Source organism: Lynx rufus, unplaced genomic scaffold (genome assembly GCF_022079265.1).
Source record: "Lynx rufus isolate CCGP_SWC_20201006 ecotype Redwood Valley unplaced genomic scaffold, mLynRuf1.p SCAF_1, whole genome shotgun sequence".
NCBI classification, from domain to species: Eukaryota; Metazoa; Chordata; class Mammalia; order Carnivora; family Felidae; genus Lynx; species Lynx rufus.
The window spans coordinates 197,518,346-197,530,860 of record NW_025814823.1 but is presented as its reverse complement, the minus strand read 5'-3'; the positions used below and the strand labels follow the sequence as shown (position 1 = coordinate 197,530,860).

Here is a 12,515-nt window from a genome sequence, read left to right as displayed (position 1 = left end):
GGAATGACGTAATGATACAGGCCACCATGTGGATGAACCTCGAAAACCGTATGTTTAGTGAAAGAAGCCAGTCACAAAAGCCCACACGTTGGATGATCCCGTTTCTAGGAGATGTCCAGAACAGGTCAATGCACAGAGACAGAACGCAGACTCGTGAATACCAGGGCCCAGGAGGAGAGGGAAGCAGGGACAGGGTCTTTTCGGGGGGTGATAAACAATGTTCGGAACTAGATAAAGGTGGTTAATTGTGTGTTATGTGAATGTCACCTCTATAACAATTTTTTTTTTTCAACGTTTATTTATTTTTGGGACAGAGAGAGACAGAGCATGAACGGGGGAGGGGCAGAGAGAGAGGGAGACACAGAATCGGAAACAGGCTCCAGGCTCTGAGCCATCAGCCCAGAGCCTGATGCGGGGCTCGAACTCACGGACCGCGAGATCGTGACCTGGCTGAAGTTGGACGCTTAACCGACTGCGCCACCCAGGCGCCCCTATAACAATTTTTTAAAAAAGACACGGGTGCCAGTGACAAGAGTCCCAAGGAAGGCCCTCACTGGCCCAGCTAGAGCCATCTGCCCACGTGCCGTTGGCCAGGCCCACTTCCAGTGCCCTCCACCGGAGACCCCTCCCCATCCCCAGACCACGGCACTGCTTGTGGGAGGGGGACGAAGTCCCAAATGAAGCTGCGGGGTTGCGAGGAGGGGTTGCGGGGTTTGGGGAAGGCAAAAATGACAGAGGTTCACCAGAATCCAGTCACCCACCCTTCTCCCCAAGCCTGCTCCGGCTCAGTGTTCTTTGCCTCCTTCTGACTCCATCTCACCCCCCTCCCCCACACCCAGCTCCAGAGTGGAATTGGCCGGCTGATTCTGAAGGAGGAGATGAAGGCCCGGTCCAGCTCCTACGCGGATCCCTGGACCCCACCCCGGAGCTCCACCAGCAGCCGGGAGGCCCTGCACACAGCTGGCTATGACATGTCCCTCAATGGCTGTAAGCACCGCCCTGGAAGTCTGTGGGGGTGGGGGCACTTCCTTCCAACTCCCTGAATGAATCTTAAACTCCTTATGGCCTTGCCTGGGTCTAGAATGCACACTTGGTGAGGTGCTGTCTGGGGCACTAAGTAAGACCATGCTCTGCCCTGAGCGGGCATTTGTTTCTCTGGGGCGTCTGAAGCTGTGACTTTCGGTCAGACTCAGCGCAAAGAGAAATGTCTCCTAATAGCCCGAATGGCTCAACGATACAAGTGACTGCCTCTTGAGGTAGTAAGCCTCCCATCACAGGAAGAAAACAAGAAGAACCTTGGAGCAGGCACTTTGCCCAGAGATCCTCTCATTGTAAATTCCTCCCTGTTCCTGGACACACACATGCTTCCCTCCCTCCCTTACCCCTGTGGGAGTCAGTCTTGCTGGGAAATCCTATCTCCACTCAATACTTAATGGATAATCCCCTATGCCCGCCACTCGTAAATACATTATCACTCTTGGTCCTCACAAAGACTGGCAATGTCGAGGGATTATTATCACCCACTTTATAGATGAGAGACCTGAACTTACTGCTTGCCCAAGGCCACTCACAAGCCTGTAAGTGACAGAGCCAAGTGGGGTCGGACCCAAGTCAGAGTGACTCCAAGGCCGTAAGCTGTTCCCTCTTTTCCCTGCTGCACCTCGACTTTAGGCGAGACTGAGATGGCGGTGGTGGTGAAGGTGATAAAGTCCGTTTTACTTGGTGCTTTGTATGGTGACACGCACCGGGCTAATACCTTATGGAATCATCGTATATCATTTATTGTTCACAGTAACCCCATACGGGAGACACTATCCCTCCCTGTTTTACGATGAGAAAACCAAAGCATGATGAAGTAACTTGTAGCAATTAGGTATCGGCCAGTGGCAGAGCCAGGATAAATCGATGTGCCTGTTTCCCTGTTTGACTACCAAGGGGCAGTGTTTTCAGCCTCTGGCTCTGGGTTCTGTGCAGTGCGCCAGAGTCGCTCAGAACGCAGTTCCGTCCAGTGGCCTCTGTGCAGCAAATGTCACAGAGCACCCGCTTTGCACCGGGTGCTGGGCGGGGGAGGGGGCATGCGGGGCAGGTGTAGCGACTGAAAACTGACCAGTGGGAAGAGAGGTGGCGAAGGAGGCCCCTCCTCCCCACCAGCCAGGGTAGCCCAGGAATGGGAGCCATGTCTGTTTGTCCCCATGAACCTTCCACCGTGTCCGTCTGCCCCCACGAACACGGCTTTCTGGCTTTTCTTTCTTGCAGCCCCTCGGTCCCACTACCTGGCTGACAGCGGTATGTTCTGCCTGCCCTCCCTTCAGCCTGTCGTGTCTTGTGAGAGCCAGAGCTGGAGGCGGGTCCCCCGGCGCCGTGATGTCCCAACACGATCCCAAACTCAAATAGCCCACCCCACCGTGTTTGTCAGATGTAGGCCTCAGTTTTTGGTTCTGGAACCAAAGTTGCCGTGCCCAGTAGCCCCCAGAGAGAAAGGAAGAGCACGCGTCTCTTCTACCCACACGAGAGCCTGCCTGTCTGGGCTCTGAGCCCAACTCCAAATCCAGGGCCTGCGTCCAGAGCCACCGGTGGCCAGGACGCAGGGGTTCGTCACGGGAGGTTCGTACACGTGGGAGGTGTGTGCAGGGTGAGGCCAGAAGACTGTGCACGTGTGCTTCAGGTGGCCCTGGAATTCTGCCAGGGGGAGGCATCCCTGAGTCAGCGGCCAGTCTGCAGAGCAGGGGGAGGAGCCAGTGGCCCCTTTCCTTCCCACTTCCCACGGGGCTGGGGGACAGTACTGGCCATTAGCAGAGGCCAGATAGCCTCAAGGAGAGGGACCCCTGGCTTGGGGCTCCTGGTAATTGTTTGGCTGTTTCTTTTCAGACCCCCTCATCTCCAAATCTGCCTCCCTGCCTGCCTACCGAAGAAATGGGCTACACAGGGTAAGAGAGGCCGTGCTGAGACATTGCCCCCAAGATGTTAACAATTCCGGAGGCTAGACATTGAGTCACGGAACAGATATTTATGGAAAGCTTTTTACATACGTCGGGTACTCCTCTGGGTGCTTGGAATACATCAGTGACCCCTGCTCGTTGGAGCTTACATTCTTGTAGAGAGAAACAGAAAGCAAGTAGTAAATAGTATGCAAGTCAAACTATATAGACTGTAGAAGGTAGTGAGTGCTATGGCGGGGGAGGGTGGGGAGGGAAACAGTGAGCTGGATGAGGGGGATTGGGAGCTTGGGGAGGGAGGGCGGCAATTTGCAATTTTAAATAGAATTGCCAGGACAGATTTCATAGGAAGAGCGGTATTTGAGCAGTGAAAGAAGGCAGGGAATGTAGTTCACCAAGAAATGAATATTTATAGGGTGCCTAACTACGTGCTGCGCCTAGGCACCAGGGATGTGCCAGTGAGGTGGGTCCCCGTGACTTAAGACTGGGGCTTCTCTGAGGCCATGTCCCATCAGCCCCAGGCCATTTTCTGGAGGTGGGTAATGGCCCCAGGGAGGCAGCAGTGAGCTCGCTCAGGCCAGCCCTCGCTCTATCTCCCCTGCAGACACCCAGCGCAGACCTCTTCCACTATGACAGCATGAATGCCGTCAACTGGGGCATGCGAGGTGAGTGCCACCCCGTCCTGGGACCGACGGCAGCTTTGGACGCACTGCTCGTAACTGTGTCTTCACCTTCTGCAAAGGATCACTACAGATTCTGGCCCTACGCTGGGCTCTGTCCAAACCCCGAGTTCCCACACTCCCTTTCCCTTCCCACTCCCTCCCTCTTCCCCTCCTCTTCCCTCCTCCTCTCAAGTCCCTGGCCTTGGGTGATCTCCAGGCCATCTGTCCCATCTGGGTTCCCAGAGCCATTGCAGAATGCCGTCGTCCCAGTACTGCTCGGCTAGACTTGCCTGCCAGCCCCGGGGGGGGGGGGGGGGAGGGAAACTCTCGGAGCCAAATGCACATTGTTCCCAGCGAACATTCCATGAGCTTCATGCTCTCTGCCAGCGATGCTCTCCCGCCAGCCTCCAGCAATTCCTACAAGCGGGCTCAGGCAGGTGGACGAGGCTGCACCAAAACCCGGGAGGATTCCTCTGGAAGATAGGTGGTCTTGCCCATGTGTTTCACAATCTCCTCTTATTTCTGTTCTAATTATCTCAAAAGTCACTTCTCGTCGAAAACCCTATCTCTGGATCAGCCCAACCCCCATCCCTAACCAATCCTTTACGTTTATACCAGCCTTGATTTGGGCTGAATTCAACAAGGACAGGGTCTCTCAGACAGAGGCCAGTGTAGTGGTGCAAAGCAAAAACCAATGTATTTCCATTTTGTGTGTGTCTCTTTTCTCTCTACAGAGTACAAGGTAAAGGAGATGCGTTGACCCTGGGGGTCTCTGGGACCCTGGGAGCCGCTCCATTGGGGGCCAGCAGGAGGATGACCGCACTATCTATGCAGGGAAGGGAACATCGAATAAATGACCTCAAGGGGCCTCTTGAGACCGGCATATCCGGTCCCTCCCTGGCCAGCTTTCCCCGAATCCTACCCTGTGTCTTTTGCCCGCTGAAATCAGACAGTTCCTTGTGGGCCTCGGAGACTTTCTGGAGGCTTGCCAATCACGAGACCTGAGACGTTTACAATTAGGAGGCCTTGTGCCAACTTATGTCAAATACCACCAAGCTTATTCTTAGCAGTATTAGGGAATTCAGGTTTTGCCTTTGGGGAGAAGGTGCCTTGAGGCCATCAGGCAACTCCAAGAACAGACCCAGCCCTTCCTCCAGACTTTAACCACTGGCCCTTTCTGGGGAGAGGAGGGAGCCCAGACACAACATGCGGCTGAAGGGATAAGCCTACCACCTTCACCTGACCTGGAACCCCACCCCCCACCCTGTCCTTTCTCCTTAGATCTACCCTTATGAACTTCTGCTGGTGACCACAAGAGGAAGAAATCGACTGCCCAAGGATGTGGACCGGACGCGTTTAGAGGTAAGTATAGAAAACTGAGCAGGCGCCTTTGGGTTTGAAGGGATTCCAGAAGTTGCCTGATCTAACGCAGCTCGAGAGGGCAGGCGGAAAATGAAAAGCTTTAAGGTCGCACAGGCTTGTTGAAAACGCAGGGATGCCAGCCTGGTTCCTTGAGCCCAGGTCGAAACGCTCTGTGCTGCCTTCCCAATCCGATGAGCATCTGTGGTGCAGAACTTCAGCACGTCTCCCGCTGATGCTTCTGTCGACTTAAGACAAGAGCTAGATTTGGTCCCTGCTCTCAGGGGCCTGCTGACTGGTTGCTAAGAAGAAACACAGCACTGGTTTTCTGCAGGATGGTACAGAAAACCGGTGCTCTGGGTGGGGAGCATGGGGGAGTCAGCGCTGTGTAGAAGGCAAAAGCATAAGGTGGTCTCACATCAGACTCCCGGTGCAGCCCTTGCCCTGCCATCATCCGTCAGCAAGACAGCTTGGCCAAGTGACAGCCTCTCCAAACCTTAGTTTTCTCCTTTGTGGAGTGGGACAATCATGGTGCTCCCCACAAGGTGCCAGCGGAAGTAAGTGAGACACTATACACAGAGCCCTTGGCACAGAGTCTGGCAGTGACCTGGGCGGACCGACTTTGAAGGCGCAGGTTGGATGGGTGGAGAGGGGGGAGGGAGCATCATGAACAGCGGAACAGCATAAACAAAGCACAGAGGCCGGCCCGAATGTGGCATCGGACTTTCCAGCAGTCTCCTCCACTTGGCTTGGCGTTCCAGTCCCTGGGCCCCGATCCAGGAGCATACTGCCCTTTTCCACTGTGCCTCTCCCTGCCTCTCGCTCTCCTAGAATGCCCTTCCCATCTTGCCAGCCTCCTGACTCCTCAGGGCCCCCCATAGTGATGATGCCCATGTCCAGAGCCCCCCAGACCTTCCCAGGATGTGTCCCTCACCCCTCCCCCAGCCCCCCCCAGCCCTGTGTCCAGAGTGCAGATCAAGCAGCTCTTCCCCTCTCTCGTATCAGAGCAACGAACTATCTGTTTCCTCTGCCTGACAGAGGCAGTCAGTCCTCTACCATGGGGCTCGGACCAGGGGAAGTACTGAAAAATGTTTGTGGAATTGAATGCTTCTAAGAAAGGAGGTTCAACAGCCCTTGGGATGAGCATATCAACCGCCCTTCAACTGACTGCCGAGGTTTCGCCCAGAATAAAGGTTTGGGACAGAGGGAGGGGAATGTGAGTAGGCCAGGAAGTTTTGTGAGTCCTTCCAACTCCCGCGTGCTGGGCTAGCAGCCTAGCGATGTGATTATCCCCACTTTTACGAGGGCCTCCTTTACTGTAGCAGTGAGTGGCTGCTGGTGCTGAAGGGGACAGCTCCCACAGCAGCTCAGTGGAGCCAGCATTCAGGGATAGAAATGAGGTTCGGGAACCTGGTTCATCCTGGAGGACCAATTGCCCTCGTACATCCTCCAGGATACCCAGAAGCTCTGATCAAGGAAGCTCACCCTGCCCTAAGAATCAGCCAGGGAGCTTCTTAAAAACAACTATACCATGCCCCAGCCTAGACCAATTCGATCGCAATCTGGGGAAGGAGCTCAGGCATCAGAGAGGCTTCCAGGGATGTCTAACATGGAGCCCGAGCTGAGACCACGGGGCTACAAACACTGCCCGAGTCCCCTCCGGACTGAAGAGCTCCTCAAGGAGCTCAGAGTGCAGATTGTCATTCCCCCAAAAAATACTTACTGAAAGTCTATTATATAGGCCAGGTCCTGTTCTCAGGGCTTGCAGTATACCAGTGAACAAAACAGGGACCCCTGCCCCCTTGGAGCTGGTGTTCTCGCATGAGGAGACAGACACTAAATGACACAAATAATAAATAAATGGTCTGGAACGTGAGAAACTAACTGGGCTGAGGGAAGAAGTGAAAGGACAGTGGAGAATTGGGGTTTAGAGGGAGAGGTAAGTTGCAGTGTTAAATAGGGTGGTCAGAGTGATCTCGCTGCAAATGTGACATCTGAATAAAGACCTGAGATAGGTGAACCATTTAGTTAGCCACACTTCTATGAGGAGGAAGAGCATCCTTGGCAGAGGGAACAGCCACTGCCAAGGCCCTATCACAGGTGAGGAAAGCAGGTGGTGAGTGTGGCTGGGTCACATGAGCACAGGGAAGAGGATGAGGCAGAAATGAAATCAAATGAAATGAGGACCAGACCCGCCCACTATGTGACAGACACATGAAGGGATTGTTGCAGGAGTGAGGCTGACCAGCAGTTGGGTCCTTCCCGTGTGCGGACCTCTGTCCATGACCTGTGCTTTCTCATTCCCCTTACTGTATCCAGGAGGTGGGCGCTAGGATGCTCCCACTTTCCAGAAGAGGAAATCAAGGCTCAGTGGGGTGACGTAACTTGTCCAAGGTCACGCAGTCATGTCTGCCTGGCTCCAAAGCCTATGCCCTTAACCTTCATGCTTTAAAGTCTGTGGAGAATGTCACAGGGACAGGGCTGGCATTAGGTGCTCTGAGAACTGGCAAAAAAAAAAAAAAGGGGGGGCAGCAGCTGGTCCTTCACAGAGGGGGAGCGGGAGAGCCTCAGTCTCCTCCAGCATGTTCTCAAGTTGAGTCTGCCATTCCTTTACATGGAAACTCATAAAAAAGATTTGGGGGCACAGCAGAGAAGATGAACTAGGGAATCAACCATAGCCATCACTCTCCACAAGAACAACAACAACAACAAAACAGATGGAGGTTAAATTACAGTTCCCTTAAGTGTTTACTGTGGAAGGAACTGAGAAGAGAAATCCCTCACATCCACATCATTTCTCAGCACTGACTTGAGTGTGGGTGGGACAACTATGGACAAGTCAACAGCATGGACAAAAGAAAGCACTGTCTGGCCCCACAGAGACTGAAGGGACCTAAGAACCACATGTGATTTGTGGATGCCGTTGGCCCCTTTGTTCAAAGAGACAAACTACAACAAGAAGACATTGTTGAGACAGTTAGGGGCATTTTCTAATGGACAGGTATTAGGTGATTGTGAGGAAGTACTGTGAACTGTTTTTAGGAAAGAAGATGTCCGGTAGGCTTTGAGATGTTTTGAGATCTCTAGGGGAGATACGTGTTGCAGCACATAGGAATGAACTGATACAGTGTCTAAGATGTGCTTTAAATACTTCAGAAAAAAAAAAAGATGAAGCAAACCTAACAAACCCTTGATAACTGTTGAATCTGGCTGATGGGCATAGATGTACGCATTTTGTGATTTCCTCCCTTTTGAGTATTTTTGAAATTTTTCCATAATAGAAAGGATTACTTATGAATTTGTGATGGGGTTGCCCAAGGGGGCAACATCGTGCACGGTGTTTGGAATCGGAAAGCCTAGCCTTCGGTCTCCGCTCTGCTGCTTACCCCGGCCTCCCTCCCACCTGCCCTCCCTCCCTTTCGGCCGAGTTAGTCATTTTCACTGTTTGACTTTTGGTTTTCTCATCTTTCAACTGGATAGAAATAATTTCTGTTTTTCAGAGTTGTTGGAAGGATTCAGTGAGAAAAATGGGGGCGATCATGCAGTGATGCGTATTGAGCATAACAGAAATGCAATGCAAGGGGTTGCTGGGGTTGTTAAATATTGTTACATATTGAAACATCAGCTCAGAGTCACCAGCAACCGATATTATCTATCAAAAATATCAAAATTACCTTTGCCTCAAGATCTGGAAATGTGGCCAAAGTATTAGTTCACATAGGCGGGGAATTGGCTAATCACCGCGTGGCTGTATACAGAATTCTCGGTGAATCTCTCCTTCAGTCTTCAGTTAGCTAACATCATGGCGACCGACAGGGCATCTCAGTGATTCCAGTTAGTTTTCAGGCAGGATATGTGCCAGATATTTCTCCCTTCAAACATAATGTTAAATTTTATTTTGAAAAAGTTCAGGCCTCCAGAAAAGTTGCAAGAAGAGTAAAATGAACATCCTTCTACCTTTCACCTAAATGCAGGAATTGTTAACATGTTGCCACATTTCAGGTGCCACATATTTCTAACTCTGAAAGCTTTTGACAACGTATCGACTTTCCAGGCTGCTTGGAAGGGCGAGAGGTCGGGGAGGCAGAAAGGAGGGGGGAAACCGGCTAAGGAATGCAGAACCATGTTTCATTATGTGACCTATTTCTTTTCATATAAGACAGATACGAAAGGACAATTCGGTGGGTGGAGAAATAGGAACAGCAGTTTTTTTTCATTAACTGGCCTGAGGGACAGCCTTCCGGGTCGTCTGTAAAAATATTAATAAGAGGAAGTGCATCCTAAAATCTTGGATATGCCCCCCTTTTACTCCCAAAGGAAGGAGGAATAGCATTCGTCCATACACCCCCTGGGGCACAGAATGCAGGCAGCAGGATGCGGGCGGGTGGGGTCAGCCACGAAGCATGGAGAGGAGGCACTTAGGTGAAGTATAGAATCCCCACTGAGTCTTGGGCAGGGGGGGCCTCTCCCGACCAGCTACAGAAGCCCCTCTGAGGAAGCATTCATGCACACGGTCTGCCATTTGACATCTACGCAGCCCACACCCCTGTGGGTCACACACTGCGCCAAGCACAGCACGCCCAGAGGATACGCACAGGGTCCGCTTCTGCCTGCACCTGCCCCCAGCCTCCACCTCACATCCTCAAGCGTTCCCTCTGTGTCCCCTCCCACCTTATTTCAGCGCCACCTGTCCCAGGAGGAGTTCTACCAGGTCTTCGGCATGACCATCTCTGAGTTTGACCGGCTGGCCCTCTGGAAGAGGAATGAACTGAAGAAGCAAGCCCGGCTGTTCTAGGCAGAGGCTCTATAAATATATATGCATTTATATAAAGATATATGTAAAATCTCTATACTGAAGCTCGGTATAATCCTCTCTTGTGTAATGGGACACACTGCCTGCCATGAGACTTGCTTTTCTGTACTGTCAGGCAAGCCCACGTCATCGAGATATTTTTATGCTCCTTACTCTCTCTTTTCTAAGTGCTCTGGGGTTTGGGAAGGGATTTGAGGGGACTCCCATCCTTTTGCCGGGGATCCTTTTTATACCGAAACATCTGTCCCTAACCTGAGTCCCCCAAGGTCCAACTCTCTTTCCTAAGGAGGTGCCTGAAGAAGTCTCTCTTCTCTCTGCTTCTCGGCTCTTGCCCCAGTCTCCAGGGTGGATGCTGACCATGGAGTTTTCACACCTTATTGGCCCCAGAGGGGCCCTCCCATGGGAGGAGCCACAGCGATCTCCCTAAGTCCCTGAGCGCCTTTGAGAGCCCGTGCAGAATTTTCTCCACCTCTCCAATTAAGAGTTCGGTGCTCTCTGGGGGTGATGCGCTTAGCAGTGTGGGCCTCGGATCTACTCGATACAGCAGCATACAGAAGTGGATAGGGCCTTGGCCTCTCTGCAGCTCCTCAGTCCTCCTCCTTCTGTCCTTGATCCTAACCTCTCCCTTGTCCGAGTCTCACGGTAGGGGAAGAAAAGGCACTTCCCTTCCCTCCGCCACTTGCAACTGGCCCCTTTGCCTGGCCCTGACGCGGAGATGAGGGAAGACGCGGGAGCTGGAAGCAGGAGCCAGAGCAGGGCACCTGTTAGAATTGGAGCTGCAGGACCTCTTGGGACCCTCCTCTCACCCCCACTGTTCCCAGCGCCTCCTGACCCTTCCCCCCTTTGGAAGAGAGGCCCAGTACTGCAGCCTGTATTCTTTGGCCTTACTACAATCAATGTGCCTGACAACTCAACACACCACAGGGCTAATGTTCCCATCATAGCTCCAACAGTACAACTAGACAGACAACCTCTAATACCCCTCTAAACATCGGACAGGCCATGTCCCAGAGAGAGCTTCCTGGTCTACCCCTGCTGGTCCCTAGGCTAAAAGGGCAACCAAACCAGCCCCCCACCAGTCATCGGCTCCCACTACAAGGTTGGCCATGTCTCATTGGGGAAACCTTTGGAAGAGTGGCTGCTTATAGAATTCCAGAATGAAGCATTGGCCAACACTGCTCACGATCACCCTGGATTTCCCCAGTGGCTGCCTTCCCTGCCCCCTTGCCTTCCTGAACAAGAGTAAAAGCTTAACTTTAGCTTCTCTCCTCTCCTCCCTTCCCCAAACCTTTGACCCCAAGTTGGTGATGTTTGGTGGGTCTGTTCCTTCTTGGAGATGCCTTGATTTAGATCACTCTGAGGTCATGGAGGAAAGACAAAGAAGTGAGAATAACCATTATCACTGTCAAGAGGCTGGTGATGTGACATGGCAAATATAGAACTGACTTCAGTCCAGCAAACCCTCACTGAGCACCTGCTGATGCTGAGCACCTGCTGTATACAGAGCACGGAATAAGGGAAGGAGATGGGAACACCAAGATGAGCAACACGGGATCTGGGCCGGGGTGGGGGGCATGCCTACTAACAATGGGTGTCGTCAGGCATGAACTCAAACGTGACGGTTGTAAGGCGGGAAGTGATGGGAGATGGCACGAGAGCATGTTTGTAGCATTCCTGAAAAGGTAGATGCAGCTGGTGGAGACCAAGGAACGCTTTCTGGAAGAGATCGCATTTGAGCAAAGTTCAGGAAGGATCTTTGTAAACTGAGAAGAGACTATGACTTGAAAGGGTGATGGGATGAGGGGCCAAAAAGAGGTCTAACGTACTCTCATTTAAAACATCAACCCTCTCTGCAATTCTCTTTTTGGCCAGTGTATTTCAACTGTCCTGACCCTTTAGAAATGTCCCCAGCCAGACACAATCATTGAAACTGCCTCATTATCACTGGTTGAGAACTTGGCGAGATTGAAGGGCTTTTGTTATTGTTGTTGGGTTTTTCTGTTTCCCATAAAAGCACATAATTTCAACCCAGACCTGTGTCCTTCTGTTGTTTCCAGTGTGAGTGGAAATGTGTGATATGGGAAGAGACCGATCGTGCACATGTTCCAAAATAAAAGAGTCTAGAGAGCAGCTCTCCCTTGGCCTCAGTTTCTCCTTCTGTACATTAAAATTTGACAACGTAAGCATCACCCAGATTGTTTCCTGCAGAACGTGGGGTCCTGCAAAATGGTACAAGATGTTCCAACAAATACAGGTCCGTGATCCAAAAAATAACGATAATGACAATAGTTCGTTAGTAAGTACCGACAGTGTGCCAGTCTCGATGCCTCGTATATGCCTCATGTCATGTCAGTCGGCCTCTGTCACAACCCAGGAGGGAGGAAATAATAATTCTTTCCATCTCACAGATGAGGAAGCAGCTTTCAAGAGGACACATGATTACCGTGATGGAGCCAGGAGCCAAGTCCAGCCTTTTGGGGCTTAGACCAGCTTAGCCGCGCTTAGCAGTCAGGATGTTTTCTGCCACAAGTAAGGAGCGCCTTCTGCAGAGTGACTTAATGACAGTGCATATTGCCCTGCACGGCAGGAAATCAGTTCAGCAGTCTGACGATGCCGTCAGGGGCCCAGGGTCTTTTCACCTGTCCTTTCCACCATCCTCGGTACGGTGGCTTTTGTCCCCAGATGTGACCCTTCATGTTTACAAAAGGCTGCTGTGGCTCCAGGCATCGTGTCTTCGTATGACCA

The 12,515-nt window shown here is 52.0% G+C and overlaps 1 protein-coding gene across 1 annotated transcript in view; it reads left to right on the top strand.

The window, feature by feature from the left end:
• The window catches only part of ABLIM3 (actin binding LIM protein family member 3), a 110,492-nt gene extending 98,698 nt beyond the window's left edge, over positions 1-11,794 (top strand). Inside the window, exons 15-21 of the mRNA XM_047073697.1 lie at positions 840-987; positions 2,257-2,286; positions 2,869-2,927; positions 3,541-3,601; positions 4,333-4,340; positions 4,880-4,960; positions 9,639-11,794. Of these exons, the coding sequence (XP_046929653.1) occupies positions 840-987; positions 2,257-2,286; positions 2,869-2,927; positions 3,541-3,601; positions 4,333-4,340; positions 4,880-4,960; positions 9,639-9,752 (501 nt within the window). The 3' untranslated portion in view covers positions 9,753-11,794. The remainder of the gene's footprint in view (positions 1-839; positions 988-2,256; positions 2,287-2,868; positions 2,928-3,540; positions 3,602-4,332; positions 4,341-4,879; positions 4,961-9,638) is intronic.
• Positions 11,795-12,515: the final 721 nt, after the last annotated feature.